The sequence below is a fragment of the Odocoileus virginianus genome, chromosome 31 (assembly GCF_023699985.2).
Source record: "Odocoileus virginianus isolate 20LAN1187 ecotype Illinois chromosome 31, Ovbor_1.2, whole genome shotgun sequence".
In the NCBI taxonomy this organism is placed as follows: Eukaryota; Metazoa; Chordata; class Mammalia; order Artiodactyla; family Cervidae; genus Odocoileus; species Odocoileus virginianus.
The window spans coordinates 35784510-35801881 of NC_069704.1; the positions used below are offsets into that span (position 1 = coordinate 35784510).

Consider the following 17372-nt stretch of genomic DNA (forward strand, 5'->3'; position numbering starts at 1 on the left):
CCGTTGTCATCACCCCGCTTCAGGCCGAGGACTGTCTTGACCAATCTGCTGGTCAGTTGGGAAGCCGTAACTGGATGTTCCCGCCTCTTTGGCTGAGACCAGAGGAGTGAACCAGTGGCTTGGCTGGCAGGGCGGCTGGGCATCCATGCTGGGCTGGCTCTTGATCTGCAGGGCTTCTGACGGAGGGGCGCATGTGTGTTTGGGTTTGCTGTGCCGGGCTAGGAAGCAGTGGAATTTGTCTGAGTTGAGCTTGCACATTGAAGTTATTGAGCGACTTACACGCAAGGCCGTGACCTGGACTCCCAGCTGAGAGGCCCACGTGGCGGAGCTTTAGCAGGAGGAGCTGAGGACAGGCTCACATCTGCTCATCTGCTTACGTAACCCTGCCTCCCAGCTCTCAGAGCCAAGAAAACACACAAGCCGACCCAGCGGGGCCAAGGGTTTGTGGTAGCACCGCCGTGCGCCACCCAGCAAGGGGGCCTTGGCTCAGCCTTCTGCCTCCTCCCCGCGCCTCTGCCCGAGGGCCCCACGCTGTCTCTGAGACTGGCTGGCAAGTCCACGAGGTTCAGGCAGAGCTGGTCACTGCCCTCCTGGAGTCTGAGCGCTTAGACTTTGTCATTAGGTCAGAGCCAGGTGTGCTGCCCAGGACGGCCCCTGCCGCATGGGCGGAGATATGCAGGGCACGTGGGGAGGCTTCCTCCCTGACGCCAGACCCAGGAAGGCATCCGGCTCCAGGTCGGGAGCCTCCATGGCTGCCGAGCCCTGACCCATCTCAGGGTTGTGAGCTGGAGGGTTCTCAGAGCACTGGCAGCTTCGAGGGGGGAAGGTGGGGGAAAGAATTGTCAGATTGGGCAGAAAGGGCCAGGGTTCACTCTTTCCATCCGTGTAGGAGACACGGTGGGGCTATGAGAGGGGCGAGGGAGGAGCAGTGAGTGGGAAGAGGCTGTTTGGTGAACAAGCTCTGCGTTGCTGCTGGGACAGCCAGTCCCTTAGACAGCCTTGAGCCAGCGTAGTTTTCACATGGGTCCTGCCCTTTTCAGCAGGGAGGGGCTCGGGGTCAGGAACCGCTGGTGTCCATCCCATCATCACCTCCCACCTCCCCGACCCGCTTCACAGTGGATGTTCAGAAAGTATTGATTGAAACGAATGGAAAGTAGCCTTGACACACCACAGGAAATGTTTACATTAAACAAACACTTCAGAAAAGACTCTGGCTTGATGCTTGAGTAGGTTCCCATGGATGGGTGGTCACATGCTATTAATACTTCGTGTGTGTGTGCGCGCGCGTGTGTGTGCGCGCGCGTGTGTGCACACTCTGGGATTAAAGGAAGGGGAGCGAGGCTGTCAGCTCCCATAATTGGGTGAATAGTGTTATCAGTTGCTGAAGGAACTCTGGAGCAGAAGCTGGTTGGCCCGTGGTGGTGGTGGTGGTGATTGGTGGAAGTGATGAGGTTAATGAACACTTATTCATTTGAGTTCCAACCCCTGGAATTTGCAACTGGAAACCAATATCCTGAGAGTGGATGGTCGTCACCCAAAGATCATGCAGCAAGTCACTGGCCGAGCTGAGCTAGGGCCCAGGCAGCCTTTTCCTGACCAGACCAGGAAACTCTGCCTCACTGCTGTCTTCCTAGAGCCACCGAAGGGACGAGATTAAGATGCTTTAAGCCTGCAGGTGTCTGCTCCAGGGAGGCCACACAGCCCAAGTGTAAAATACCTCTTTCCTGGGTTGGTTTCAGAAGTTGTGAGAAAGTTTGTAGAGTGACAGTCCAGATGCCCTTTGGGTTCCCGAAAATGAAGATATGTTTAGCATATCTTCATATGAAACATGAAGGTTCACAGCCTTCATATTTAGCAGGCCATGGATGGAGTGCAGATGTCATGGGGCCTTCTGAAGTGAGAAGAACCTGAGCACCGATCTTTTCTTCGTGTTTTTCACAAGTGCCCTGTGCAGCAGGCCCTCCCAGAAGGCTGTGCCCACGGCTGGGGAGTCGAGCAACCCAGGCCTGCGGGACCTCGTGGGAAAGGGCTACTACCTCCCCGAAGGCCCCAAGCTTGTGAAGATGCACAGGCCGGCCCCGTCTGCTCCCCACCACCCAACTTGTCCAGAAAGAACTGCTTGGGCTGCTTGTTATTTATGTGGGTCCTTCCTGAGATCTGACAAGTCAGACTCCCTAGGGCAGAGATCTGGGATTCCATATTTTTACTGATTGCCTCACTTGATTTTGATGATCAGTGTGGAGAAAATGGTCACGTCGACCCCTTACTTAGCTCTAGGGCTTAGGACCTACTCACTGGAGGGCACCATGGGAGTTTGGAGCTGGGGCAACAGGCAGTCATTGGGGGGACTGGTGTCTGCGAGGCCTCTGTTCCTCCAGAGACCGTCTGCATGGCCAGGGAGAGACCAGGGCTTTTTGGTTTGGTTTTGTTGCACAGAGGCTTTGCTGCTGCCTGAGAGCTTTCTCTGGTTGTGGTGAGCAGGGGCTTCTCATTGCAATGGTTTCTCTTGTTCCAGAGCACAGGCTCAGTAGTTGTGCTGCGTGGGCCTAGCTGCTCCACGGCATGTGGAATCTTCCTAGACCAGGGATCAAACCCATGTCTCCTGCATTGGCAGGTGGATCCACATCCACTGTGCCCCAAGGGAAGTCCGAGACCAGGGCTTTAGATCCCTAAAGATCCCCTTCTGCCCTGTGGGAAGGAGCAGAGATAAAGGACAAGGCCAGACTGGGGCTTCAGTGTGAAGATTCTGGTCTCTCAGTACCATTAGAGGAAAGAGGGAAGGGCATTTCCGGCAGAGGGGAAAGTGTGGGCACAGACACAGTTTATAGGGGCAGGAAGGGAGGGGAAGCTAAGAAGCTTAACCATACATGGTCCAAGATCACGGCCTTAGAGGCATCAGAGGGTTTTAGCAGGAAAATGATAGGATCAAAGCTGTGTCTCAGAAGAAAGTGGACTATTGGGAGCAGGTCCTGTGAGGATGCACCTGGGTCGGTGTCAGAGGGAGGGAAGGGGTGAGGAGTCCCAGGGATCCAGGAGAGGAAGGTTCACACCTGCTGACAGGCCAGAGGAGTGAGAGTCATGGCTTCCTTTCCTTGGGCTGCCGCATCTCGGCAGAGTGAGTGATCCGTGAAGACGAGAGGTGCTCGGACAGTCACATGCTATTGACAAGCCAGCAGGGCGACAGAGGGCCACGCGTGGGCCCCAGGTGGTCCTCACCAGCATGTTTCAGGTGAACTCACTCTGAGCTCGAGATCAGGGTCTGGCCTCTGTTCTTTTGTGGGTCGTTTCCTTCCTTTGTTCCCGTGGATGGTTTGCTCCAAGGGTGAAGTTGGTTAGGCTAGAGTAATGGTTCCCAAAGTGTGTTAACTGATAAAATGGTTCTGTGGCTAAGTAAGTTTAGGAAGTGGTGGGTTAGATAAAGTGAGTGGGGTTTCTTTCTCTTTTTAAAAACATTTATTTGTTTATTTGGCTGCTCTAGGTCTTATTTGTAGCACCCAGAGTCTTTGATCTTCATTGCAGCACGTGGGATCTTTAGTTGCATCCTGGGAACTCTGAGTTGTGGTATATGGGAGCTAGTTTCCAGACCAGGGATCGAAGCGGGACCCCCTACATTGGAAGCGTGGAGTCTTAGCCAGTGGTCCCCCAGGGAAGTCCCTGAATGGGGTTTCTTGACTGCACAGCTCCTCAGAGCTTTTGGTGTGCGTTATGACCTTCCAGAAGCAAGATTTAGTTTGCGGCGTTCCCAGGCTTCTTTGCCCAGGGGAACCTGTTTTTCCATTGAGCATCTTACTGGGACTAGTGCTTCCTGGAATCCACTTTGAGAAAGTCTGGCCGACCGGGAATACTGGGGACCTGGTTTGAAATGTTGACTCTGTCCACCATCCTCTGTCTGTCCGTGGGCCTGTCCTCTCTCCTGCCCTCCCCTTGTGTGCTGTGGCAGGGGCGGTCCTCAGACTCGGAATCTTCTCTCCACTCCACCTGTTTCTACTTAGGAGGCGGGGACCTTCATGCCTGTATCTGGATCTTGACCTTGACCTTTTCCTCTCCTCCTAACCTGCCTCTACCTCAGAATCCACCATCTGGGTCTCATCAGTTTTTCTGCTAAGCCCCGAGCTCTCTTACTTTTATGTGCTATGCTTAGTCACTCAGTTGTGTCTGATTTTTGGTGACCCCATGGACGGTAGCCTGCCAGGCTCTGTCCATGAGGATTCTCTAGGCAAGAATACTAGAGCGGGTTGCCATGCCCTCCTCCAGGGGCTCTTCCCAACCCAGGGATCGAACCCAGGTCTCACTCATTGCAGGAGGATTCTTTGCCATCTGAGGCACCGGGGAACTTAATTCTCTCATTTCGAGCCATGTTCTTCCAGGACAGAATCTTTGTGGAGTCTTCCCCGACTTTTCCTCCCTTCTTCATCCCCTACTTATTCTAAGCATTCTTCTTTGGTGTTCTTTCTGGCTGTTCCTTCTCCGTTTCCCCAGATCCTCCAGCCCCTCCCCATCGAGTTTGTTTCATTCATGCATCACATCCCTTCCCCAGACATGGGTAACCACTCGCTGCTGCCTTCTGACTTCAGGCCGATTTCCTCAACACTGAGCTTCCTCAACACACACTCACGCTTCCCTTCCAACTAGGTTAGGTTCAGAGAGATGATGTAAGTTGTTTGTCCAAGGCCACACAGCTGGGAGGTGGCAGAGTTAAGTTTCAACGTCAGGATTTCTGAGAAGTGCTTTCTCAACCGTGCTCTCTGATCCTTACAACAGCTTTTCCGGAAGTCTGAGCAAGAATTACTCCATTTCCATTTTTCAGTTGAGCCACATAAGAGTTTGAGTGGGTCCTGGGGATAGGAGAGTGCTTCAGAGGGTGCCCAGCTGTCTGGGTTTGCGGGGGCTGAAAGGTTTTCTGAGATGGTTGGTCACACTGGTGCTGGACATGGTACCTAGAACTCGGCCTGAGCCTTTTCCACGGCCACACTGCCTCCCCAGGGGTGGCTTCCTGGGGCAGTCCTCGAGCCTGATGTTTTCTCCTTTCCCCCACCTCTCTAGTCGGCCCCATGCTGATTGAGTTTAACATACCTGTGGACTTGAAGCTTGTGGAGCAGCAGAACCCGAAGGTGAAGCTGGGTGGTCGCTACTCCCCCACGGACTGCATCTCTCCTCACAAGGTGGCCATCATCATTCCATTCCGCAACCGGCAGGAACACCTCAAGTACTGGCTATATTACTTGCACCCAATCCTACAGCGTCAGCAGTTAGACTATGGCATCTATGTTATCAACCAGGTGAGGCTTGGGGGGATGGAGGGAGGGAGGGGAGGCGTGTATGTATATATGTTGTGTGTGTGTGCGCGTGTGCACACACTTTGTACTCAAATATATGAGTAATGAGGGGTGAAGGAATAGAAATAATTTTTTAGACATCTGGCATTTTGAAATTCTACCATTACCACCTTCAGGTGCAAATGAGCTAAATGCTGTATAGTTTCCCCCTGCCCCCACCCGAGAATTTAACTTTGGTATTTCAAGTTTAGCCTGAATACTTAAATTCCCATTTTTAGACTATAACCTCCCAGGTGGAATAACACATCTAACTTATCTGTCTACTAAATTCCATTGAAATTCCTTTGAGGAGACAGAGTGTATACATTTCCATTTCTAAAAGGCCCAGTGTCTGTTTCATTTCAAGATCAACTATGGATCTGCTTGTAGTAAGTTAGTTTGAATAGAAAGATTATTAGCAGCTGACAGCTTCCATCAAAACTGAGGGACTTTGTGAGCGTTCCTTGGACCAGAAGAAAAGCTAGAAACAGCAATGTGTCCATCATGCATTTCTAAACACTGCCAGGACAAAGCAGAGAGATGCTAAAGAAATGAAAAAATTTCCTGGTTCTACCTGTCCTGAAGCCTCCATCCTCATTTATGGCAAGTGGGACCCTTCCAGGGAACAATTTGCTAATAATCTCAAGAATTAAATCTCAAGGTGGAAGAACAGGTGGCAGGCAAAACCCCTCAAGGCTGTTGGAGGGCCTTGGCCAAGTGAGGCACAGACCAAGGCCCCAAGAAAATCTGCTTGTAAGATAGCCAGACAGTTGGGCTTTATCATGGAAGAATATTTGTACTATGTAAGAGAGAATAGGTATATGCGCTGCAAAATCCAAGCCACTTCAGTCCAACAAGTATTTGTTTAAAAAAAGCCCTGCCGTCAAGGAACACTTGTCTGATGCCAGTGTACACGTGTTGATCATGGCAGGATGCAGGAGCCTGTTATTAAAGCAGTGGCTTTGAGCGCCTGGAAGAGGAAGCCACGGTTACCAGGCCAGCAGGGATTACTAAGCAGAAGCCATGCCAGCTGCCTCTCCTTTCCATCATTGAAAATTGTTACACTGGTGGATGAGACACCGTGGCAGATTGTATTCCTCAAGGTGTCTGATAGCCTCCCACAAATCTACCTGAACAGAAGTTAGACAGCTGTGGTCTGGGTGGCATATAAACTATATAGATTAAAATACATACTTGAGTAGAGTGTTAAAGAGAGTTAGTGATGATGCCAAGTGTTTGAATTCAGGTGACTCTGGTCAAGGAAGACTTGGGGGTGGGAGTGGAGAATGCTAATGTATAGAAAGGTTGTATTTTAGGTAAATGTGAGATTGCCCTGTTCAATTATAAAGTCAAATATATATTGGACTGGTAAAATTTAGCCGCTGTCCTAAGTTCCTATGGCAGGATTTATATAGATAGTACCCAAGTTTCAAACAACAGATTTCCACATGTCTTACACCAGCTATTTCCTCCTGCTTGCCCCAGTCCAGGCTGGCAGAACAATAAATAGGCAAGCCAGCTTGGACCAGCGGTACCACTGTGCTGGCTCACACCGGTCACTGCCCAAGATGGGACTTCTCATGTGTGCTCTCCGAAATGGGGATCTGAGGTCACGTGCATTTGAGAGATGCTGGGGACAGCGTGAGGCAGGTTTTGTTCCTGCAGAGCCTTCAGTGTCCTGGTGTGCATGAAAGCCTCCAGAGGGAACTCGGCACGTTTCCTGAGCTCATCTGACTGGAGGAACCTCCTTCCAAGAACCATCTCAAGTGACAACTATTCCGTGAATTGAGCGTTGGGGGAAAGCAGGCCTCCTCCCACCTCCTCACTTTCCCTAGGATGCTGAGAAACACCCCCAACTCCTGTCTTCTCCCACATGTATCTCAGCATCGGAAAGATTTTATTTTTCATTTTTCAAACATTTACATCTCTCTCTTTTTTTTCCCCCTCTAGTCTGATCAGTATAATCATCTCCCCCTCACCCTCCCCCACCACCCCTACCCTCTGCCCTAGTCCATGTCTTTTCATTTCTTCATCTTTTTCTACTGTTCCAAGGGTTAACTTTCTGCCTTGAGGAAATCATTTTCTTTATCTCCCTCTCCCCCAGCTAATCTTATTTCTTCTGCTCCAGCTCCACCCTGATTATTTCTTTGGGAAAATGTGATCTGAGTTCCAGGTAACCAAGTCATAAAGAAACCTGAAGTTGCCCCTACCTTTCCACCAAAGAATATCTTATATGGTATCTATAACAAACGCATAATAAGGCGATGATAGGAAAACCCAAGCCTTGAAAGAGGTGGGAGGGGAAACATTTGGAACATGCCCTCTCTACAACTTCCCGTGTTCCCTGTGTTACTGTTACATGCTCCGGTTTAGAGCATCTGGCTTGGGTTTTGTGAACCATTTGTTGAGCAGCTAGGCCTCTCAGCGTCTTCCTGTCTCAGACACCCTGCTGTCATCTTGACACTTCACTCACTGCCCCCGCCCCAACACACACACCCAATTTAAGAAGAGAAAGTGCCTAAAATAGGAAGGGCCCCTGAGACATCTAGCCCTCAGGTTCTCAGGCAGGTTTTTAAGAACAAAAGCTCCCCCTGCCACGTTGAAATGCTGCCTATCCCTGCATCCACAGTGGGTCACATGGAGTCACAGCATGTTCTACCTGAAGTGGGGGCTGTGTCCACAGTAGGGCTGCAGCTCCGAGCCCAGCACCGTGCCCTAGCGCCCTCTCAGCACATTAGAACCAGTTCCCTTCTCAAGGGCGCTTAGTCCCTCCTCCTCGGAGTTGGGCGTCCAGGACTGGCAGTGAGCTCCAGGCTCAGCCTGCCTGGGTGCCGGCTCTGCCCCTTCCCAGCTCGGTGACCTTGGACTCCAGTCCTTCACACCTCCGTTTCCTCATGCACGGGAGGGGAAGGCTTCAGTCCTTCGCACACACGGGTTGGGGCTGTGACGCACGCACCTGGCACACGGGGAGCCCTCCGTAAACATTAGCTGCTTTGAGTTCCTTCTCCCCCCGCGCCCCACCGCCCCCCTTCTTCCTGCCTGTTTTCTCTGCCCAGGACTATGTTCTCCCTGCCTCCTGTTTCACCCCCGCTCAGTACCAGTATTGAGACCCTCCCTCCCATTCTTGGTTCTCCGTGGGAGCAGAAGGTCGTGGACCTAGGGACCATGGCCCACCTGCCAGCCTCTTCAGAGTAGGGCTGAGTCTCGGGCTCCCCCCACAGCAGTGAGCTCTCATGGGCTTCCTTGGCTTCTGCCCCACCCATCCATACTCAGTTGTTGACCACTTTCTTTTGGTTTAGTCCCCTCCGATCACCATAGTAACTCGCGTCTCACAATAAGAGGGGTGGAGGGTTGAGTGAACCCGAAGAAGCGGCAGCATTGCCGTCTGTTCTCTGTGCCCGGCCCTGCTCCTGCCTTCGCCCACCGGCACCTGGACATCCTGTTAGGGTTCTGGGAGGTCCGGCCTTTCAGAGCCAAGGGTGCTGCTCTGAGGCTCGGATATCCTACCTGAGGTCCAGCGCAGGTGCAGAGGAGGACACTAAGATATTTTAGCAGATGGGAGGTGGGGTGCATACCTCACTTCCTTGTACTTTCATTGAGAAAGGAAACTATAAAACCACCAAGGGCAAAGGGAAGGCAGATCACCATCTGGCAGCACTAACTCTAATAAGAAGTACAGGATGTTTGTGACATAAGCCACCAGGGGAATTACCAATCGGATGACACAGGCAAGTGGGTTCGTAGTAGCCGTGGCAGCACCTTGCCCCAGGAGCAGGGCCCAGGATCCGTCTCTGGTTCTGTTTGGAGGTCTTCTGGGGCCTCTGCTCTGACTCGGGTTTTCTAGCTCCGGCCACGGCATGCCCCCTCTAAACTCCACCATGTCCTCGCCCACAGGCGAGGGTCTGAAGGACACGGAAGCCTGAGCTTGGCACCCTGACTGAGACCTGCCGCCACTTCCTCTCAGGCCTCCTTCACACGCCACCCTGGACTCACCGCCATCCCTGAGACACACTCCCTCCTGGACCTCCGCGCATGCTGCACCAAACACGTCCACCCTGCGTGCCTCCCTTCCCACCCCTGGCTGCTTTCTTTCTGGCCACCGTGGAAGGCCCTCCCCTTAGCTCTGCAAAGGCCTGGCGTGGAGCTGTGCTGCCTTCTCCTTCCGGGCTGCTTCCAAGCCGCGTAGTGCTTTCTAGTGCGGGGAGAGGAGTGTTTGCCTGTGTGCGGGCTCTCCCCGCCCCTGCGGCCCCGAGATGCACATCCCTCAGGCCTGACTCCCTTGTCTCCCTGACCACCAGGCTCCGTGCACCGTCCGCTGCACGGTTAGGGTGTGGAGCCAGAACTGCTTCCCGTGGCTACACCAGCTCTCAGGACAGGACCCCTTGCTCCTGGCTCTCTGGCAAGTGAGAACCTGAGAAGTGAAGCCTCCTTTCCCCTCCAGGCCAGGTCATGACCCCTGGGAACCTGCATGCCTTCTCCCTTCCGCCCCCTCAAAGCTTCCTGCCCAGCAGAGATTCTACTTCAGCCCTGTGGTGGTTGATGGTCATAATACATGATGGTCTTTTGGACTGAGCCTCTTTCACAGTCTCAAAGTTTGAGTTTTGGCCCTGACAGCCCCCAGTGAGGCAGTGGGTACCCCCCTGCACACCGTTCCTACTGAGGGAAGACTCCCAGAGGGGAGCAGCTTGCTAAGGGTCTCACGATGCCCGGGCAGCAGAGCCAGGACAGAAATGACCTGAGGCCCCTGGAATGCCTCACCTTGCCACGTGTCTGTTCCTCACTGAGGAGCAGCTCCGTTTCCATTTGGCAGTCTCCCCCGTGAGTCCCACTGGGTCCCGAGAAGAGGACAGTGGCTTGGGAGTCAAGCAACCTCAGAACCCCCGGGAGGCTGGCCCAGTTGTCATGGTTACAGGTAAAACCTGGCCTGAACGGAGGCCCCAGCTCCCATCAGAAGAGTCTCGTCCACCTTTGGAGTTTTTTCCCTCTTCCTTCTCATCTGTGCACAGTGGTGAGGTGCTTCTAAGCTGCTTGTCTGAGACCAGGAGTGGGCAGGAGACAGCCCCTGGCACCCTCAGTGAGTGAGGGCCTCTGTTCCCGTCCTTGGCTGCTCACCTCTGTCCCTGGGCCAGACAGCTGGTTCCTAAATGAGGCCAAGACAGAGTGAAGCAGGCTCGTGTGTCTGCCCGGCTGCGGAGGACAGCTGCCTGGGCCTGAGGCCGCCCCCACCCCCCCACCCCCTGCCTCCCGCCCCGGGTTGGTTTCCATCTTGATTGTGTCTGTTTGCCACTCGCCTCCCTGCCTTGTTTCCTGCCTGAGCTGTCAGCACCCAGATTGAGGTATGCAGGAGTAGGGCTGGGGAGGGGTGGGACCGGCCCCATTCTGCAGCAGCCCCTTTCTCTGGGCGCTGGGACCTTTTGTGGGACGGCTGTAGATATCTGCATCCCACCGCTGCTCACCTGCTGCCCCAGTGACTGGTTGTTTCCTTTGCTATGTGTTTCCCCTTGCTCTGTCAGTGGCTCTCTCCAGCCTCCAGGGATCATGTTGAAGCAGCACTTCCAAGCACTTGCCTGAGCTGGTGAATTGCCTCCCTGGGCACTGTTCTGGGAAATGTCATTCCCCCATGACTTGGTGATGGGGACTGACCACTTACTAGGAATGTGCCTCTGCCTTGGAACCAGGGTGGCCACAGCCCAGACCCTTGCCTCTCTTCCTTACGTCTCTCCCTTGCAGCCATCCTTGTCTCTTTTTTCTTTTTTTCCTTCTAGTGGGGGCCTTTTGCTTTTCCTTGTTAATCCTGTTTGTAGCAAAGCAAGCTGAAGGAGGACCTCCTCTCTGTGATCTGCTTCTTGCTCTCCACCTACTCCTCTTCTGTGCCCTTCACCTCCTAGAGAGAGAGAGAGGAATGCCGACCTTACTGCCGCTGCGACTGCTGCTGCCACTGACGCCACCCTGGTAATGTCCACGTGCCCCCAAATCCAGTCCAGAGCCCAGGCCCTGCTGCACAGGGGGAAGCTGTATAAATGGTCCCGAGCATGTGCCATCCTGGGCCCTGGGGTTTCCCAGGCAGGGCCATGGCCCCTGTGGGCTCACTCAGAAATGCTGAGGTTGGTGGGAGCCCGCCTGTCGTGCAAAGGTCAAAGAAACTTCGCATTAAAATCAAGCCGGAGTTGAGCTCATATTATATGTGTGTATACTTTTGTACCTTGCTTTTTTTCCTTAAATTCTATATCATCAACATCTGCCCATGTTATTTCATAGTCTTCATAATCATCACTTTCCATGCCTTCATAATAGTTGAGCGTGTAGTTCTACCATAATTAGTGTAGACATTCCTCTGTTAGAAGGCATTTAGGTAATTTTCACTTTCTTAGTAGTGTAAATAAGACTGTAATGAACATCTTCCAGTTTGTGGCTTATTCTGTGCTTGCTTCTTCCATATGTAGATTCATTTCCCTAGGTTAGATTTTCAGATACAAGACTGGGTTCAGAAATGATGTAAACATTTCTATGGTTTGTAATATAAGTGGCCAAATTGCTTTCTTAAAAATGAAGCCTTTATCTTCTGAGTGTTTTTCTGCAGAAAATCTCATCTCAGTGCCTTAGGCCCTGGGAGAGAGGCAGGCATCCTGCTGTAGAACTGAAGTTTTAAAATTATTTTCTGTGTTTACTTTGCCCAGAGTCCTTGCTTGGCTGTTCTATTAGCTCTGTTCTCTCTGAAGGCACCTTATGGCTCTGACCTGTGTTCTACTCCATCAGGGGTCAAGGATATGCCCTCTCTTCTGAGTAATTACTGTGGCAAACAAGAGGACTACCCCCTCAGCTCCAGGACCCTGGAGGGCACCTTTCCTTCACTCACTGGAGAAGAGCTTAAGTCTCTGATCCAGGTTTTATTGAGGGCCTTGTCCAAACTCAGGGCTCCTGTATTATTAAGGTTCAAAGCCAGAGACCCAACTGCTGTGAAATAATGGATCAGTGGATATTAGCCCGCCACAGACTCAGCATTTGTGTAATCACAGCAATTCTCTGGAGATCCCCTTGCAGCCAGCCTGTCTACCCTCCCGAGGCTTGCCAGTCAGTTCTGCTGCAGGGCTGCCTGGCCAGAGCTTCCTCTGCTTGTCTGCCACCCATTTGTCCTGGGTCTTTCCTCTTGGAGTCTGAGGGGGCACAGAGAAGCATGCAAAAGGGTATTTCTGCAGAGATTTCCACTGCCTGCAGACCTGCCTCTGGATCTGTGGGCTCGAGAGCCTGCGGGTTACTGTGGCTATTGTGGAGGGGAGGAGTGTGATGGGCAGGGGGTGTATATAGGAGCAAAATTGTCTCTCCCATCCCATAGAAATTATGATTCTTTGAGACTCTGGGCTTAGGGTTGGTGTTTCCAGCCTGTTTGCTGCTGTGTCTTTTGGTGGTGGAGGGGCCAGGTAGTCAGCCCCCGAGCCATCATGGTCAGGGGATATGTGTGCTGGTGGACTCATGAGGGCCTGACATCCAAGAAGCCAGGGTGGTTTGGTGGGTCTTCTAGAAACTGTGAGAACTTGGGCAAGTTGGCGCTGTGGCTTTCGGTGGTTGGTCATCTCTCTCCTGTTAGCATCAGGGAAAGGCTGCACTTGCCTTAACCGCAGGATTTGCCTGGTGATTAGACCAGATTCTGGTGCCTCTCCTGGAAACCCCACGAAGGCTGCTCACAGGTGCAGTGCACAGGCCCGGGAGCAAGTGAGGCATGAAATGGGGAAGTGGAGTCCTCGCCTCGGCCTTTCCGGAGAGGCGTTCTCTGCTTGCCCCCTGTCAATGCCTAATCTCCAGTAATCATGCCGTAGCTTCTAGACTGGTCTTGCTGCCCTCAGTTGGCAAGCACGGCACAAATTCCTCCTTGACTTGCAAAACATAATTCTCATTTAAAACCTCAAGAGCTTCCCATGGCCTAAATAAAAAAGATAAAGTCTTGATTATTTTAGCAAAGTTCCCAGCCTCCCTCTCCTGCCACATGTTTTGGTCCACATCCGCCTTGTCTTAGTCTGGCTTCCCCAATCTGTATTTCTGTAGTTCCTTGAACGCTATCTTTTCCTCACAGACTACAAATGCTGCTCGCTCGTCTCAGAATATTCTTCTCATACCTCCCAACTAAACTTGGCTAGCTTCCTCGAGGCCCTCTCTTAATTTTCTACGATTGGGTTCGTGTTTCCACCTCTACTTCTCTGTACGTGCTGGGCTGAGGAGCTCCTTTCTCCTCCTTCCCTTTTAGGTAGCTGTCCACGCTAAAGAGCTCATCACCCCATAAAAATACAATTGCCTGTTTAACTTGGAACTTCTCAAAAGCAGGGCTTGTGTCTTTTCTTTTTGTGTATTCCTATTGCTAAGCAAAAAGTATATACCCAATAAATGACCAGAATGAAAAAGAGGGAGAAACAGCTCTCTGGTCCTCTCTCCTCTGTGGAGCAGGCTTTTCTCTCTCTCTCTCTCTCTTTTTTTTTTTGATAATTTAATTGAGATATAATTACATATCATACAATATACCTATTTAAAGTATATAATTCAGTAACTTTGAGTATATTCAGAATTGAGTGTCTTATCACCATGATCAATTTTAGAACATCTTTATTAAGCCAAAAAATTCCCCTACACTACTTAGCTATCAATTAATTCCTCCATTCTCTCCTGCCCTAGTAGCTACAATTCTACATTCTGTCTCTATGGATTTGCCTGTTCTGGACATTTCATATAAGTGCAATCTTATCTGTGATCCTTTGTGACTGACATCTTTCACTTAGCATGATGTTTTCAAGGTTCACCCAATTTACAGCATGTAGCAGTACTTCATTATTTTTATTGCAGAATAATGTTGAATTTGTATGGATATACCACATTTTATTTGTCCATTTATCAGTTAATGGCCATTTGGGTTGTTTCCGCTTTTTAGCTATCTTGGACAGTGCTGCTGTGAACTTTGAAAGTTTTTGTGTGGACATGTTTTCATTTCTCTTGAGTATATACCTGGGAGAAGAGTTGCTGGATCACGTGGTGACTCTTTTGTTTATTCATATGAGGAACTCCAGACTGTCTTCCAAGATGGCAACACCATTTTGTATTCCCACCAGCAGTGTATGAGGATTCTGTTTTGAGTGGACATATTACTTGCTCTTATGTTTAGCGTAAATGAGGGCTCTCAAAAAAGGTTTTAATGTCCGGGAGAGCCATCTGACACTTCTTGAGACATTTGTCCCTGCCACCCAGATCTGCCTGAAGGGCACTGGGTTTGCTGCGTGAAGTGTCTGAAGACCGTAGACTCTGCCAGGCCTCCCACCTCACGTGTCCTCACTCTTCTCCAGGCCAGCATGCTGTACAGGCCCAGACTCCTGTCCTCTCGGGACTGATGGATGTTGGCTTCTCTTGATTGATACGCCCGCTTGTCAGTCACCTCACACATGGGGGAAGGGTAGAACAGGTCTGCTTCTTGGGTTTCTCCTCCAGAGTGCCATTGGTCCTGGGGTTGGCACCAGCGGTGCCCGTTCATGGTTCCATATTTCTAGTTCCTGCAAGAGGAAAATGCTTAGGGTAGTCTCAGTCAGGTATCCGCTTAGATCAAACAGTCATGGCCAACAGGGCAGGTCCTGTGGTTCAGACAAGGCCACCAACAGCCTGCGCCTGTCACTGGGGAGAGGACCAAGAGAAGGGAACATTGGGCAGCGACTCTTAGGGGTCTGCTCCACAACTGGGAAAAGGCTTTGTTGGAACATTGCCTGTTCACTTGGAAACATGTTCAGTGGGGCTGAATTTTATCTCACAGTGTTCAGAGAAAGCTAACTCTTTGAGAATCCTATGGGACTGGAGGAGGAAGACGGAAGCTTCCAGGTGCAGGCCTCTCCTGTTACCAGGAGGTTGAAAGGTGTGGGAGGGAGGAAGCAAATCAGATTTGGGGATGAAGGTTGTTAACAAGATTGTTGAGATTAAATGACTAACCATGCTTGTAAAATACTTCCCTGTGCTGGGGTGTATCGGATCCCCCAGAGAATATTAGCAATGTGTTATTGTAATAATAGTAACGACAACAACTTCATAAGCAGTTCCTAAACTTTGGCCATTTTTCTTTCTTGGTCTCGTGACTTACACAGAATTAGCTGAAGGCAGAATTCTAAATGGTCCTTAACTGGCGTGTGTGCCTGTGTGTGTGCTCACTTGTGTCCAACTCTCCGCGACCTCTTGGTGCCGCTCTTTTAACCGACAGAGCAGCGCGAGTAGGCCCTGAGTGCCACGGGGCGCAGCCTTTTCCCTTCACCACGCGTGGTTAGAATGCTTTGTCATGGGCTGAGGAAAGGAGCCCTCACGTGAAATGTTTCATTTACTCTTCTGGGCCACTCTTTCTGACTTCCTGGTACTTGTCTTCTCAAGCAGTCTGTTGCCCCGAGTCCCCCTCCTGACACTGGGGGCTGTGGCACCATCTGGGCACTCTGTGCTCACTTGGGCAGCCTGGTGGAGAGCCAGTGTCCAGGCCCTGTCTTAGGGTCCTGGAGAGAAGCTATTCAGCACCCCACCTTGGAGACCACACAGATACTGCAGGCCCTCGTGGGGCACATTTTCCCCCAGAGTAGAGGGCTCTGATCTTGTTGATCTCGAGAAAGACTGGGAAGTGAGGATTCTAGAGGGCTCCAGTGCCGGCTGTGTCATTTACGTGGCCTTAGTTTCTTCATTGCAGTGGTGGGAGAATTCCAGTCAGGATGAGAGTACAGGTATTGAAGTGCTTGTGAATTAAGTGTAAGCGTGACTGTGTCGATGATGTTAACTGTCCTTACTAACCTCGGGTCTTGGTAACTGGTCAGAGCAGAGACCCATGAGAGGCCCCTTAGGTTGGAGTCTCCCCAAAGGGTTGCCATCTGCCATTGTATGTTGAAGCCCATCCATTTGTCTACTTAGCCATCCATCCATCCATCCATCCATCCAATCCATCTATCCAGTGGTTATTTACTGAGCTCTTATTATATGCCAGGCAGTGTTCCAGGCCTGTTTCCAGTGGGTGAAGAAAAAGCAAAAAAAAAAAAAATTCCAACCTTCATTGAGCTTATGTTCTAATGGGGTGGGACTGAAAATACACAAGAGAAGTAAATAAAATATGAAGTACCTTTGCACCAACACACTTGATTCTTGTGGACCCCGTGGTTGGCATCCTGAAGCGGGTGTCCTCCTCTCTCACACATACTATATCTACTGTGCCCTTTAGCACACTGGTCCCACCCTACACTGTGAGCGCTGGCAGGGCAGAGACTGACTTGAGTTTGCCTTGTTTCCTGGTGTCTGGTTTAGTGACAAATACCTGGACACAATGTGATGATCAAACCATAGTCAACCACACAAAAGCAGGTAGAAGTGAAAAAGCCCCATTGTCACCAGTTTCCTGATATCCTTCCTGCAATTAGCCTATATGTACTATAAGAATAAATAACACATCTGTTTAAACACCTTTCACCTAACAATACTATCTCGATGATCGTTTCCTTTTAGAGCTTCCTTATTTTTTTTTTTTAAACAGCTCTATTCCATTATATGGATGCATCATGGTTTATTTAAGCCATTTCCTGGTCATGCTTCCATCATTGTTTGCAGCCATTTGCGTTGGTGAACATGTGGTGAACAGAGTGAATATGTTGTTCGTTCACCTGTTGTTTGCATACTTGCAAGTCCCACAGGACGACTCCTAGAAGTGGGATTGCTGGTTCAGGGAATGCTATTCAGGATTGAGTTGTAAAGTGAGGGTAGAAAATGAGACCCAGGAATGGTCTAAGGGCCACGTGGAGCAGACAGGTCACCAGTCCCCGTGCGTGTTTGGCTGAAAGGCCTCGTGACATCTAACGGCACTTTTTTTGTTTCTGCGCCAGGCTGGAGAGTCCATGTTCAACCGTGCGAAGCTCCTCAACGTCGGCTTCAAAGAGGCCTTGGAGGACTATGACTACAACTGCTTTGTGTTTAGTGACGTGGACCTCATCCCAATGAATGACCATAACACCTACAGGTGCTTTTCACAGCCACGGCACATTTCTGTAGCAATGGATAAGTTTGGATTTAGGTAAG

The 17372-nt window shown here is 50.9% G+C and overlaps 1 protein-coding gene across 1 annotated transcript in view; it reads left to right on the forward strand.

Annotated features, from left to right (window-relative positions):
- The window catches only part of B4GALT1 (beta-1,4-galactosyltransferase 1), a 53352-nt gene that overhangs the window by 23812 nt on the left and 12168 nt on the right, over positions 1 to 17372 (forward strand). Inside the window, exons 2-3 of the mRNA XM_020898659.2 lie at positions 5044 to 5279; positions 17180 to 17367. Coding sequence (XP_020754318.2) covers positions 5044 to 5279; positions 17180 to 17367 — 424 coding nt within the window. The remainder of the gene's footprint in view (positions 1 to 5043; positions 5280 to 17179; positions 17368 to 17372) is intronic.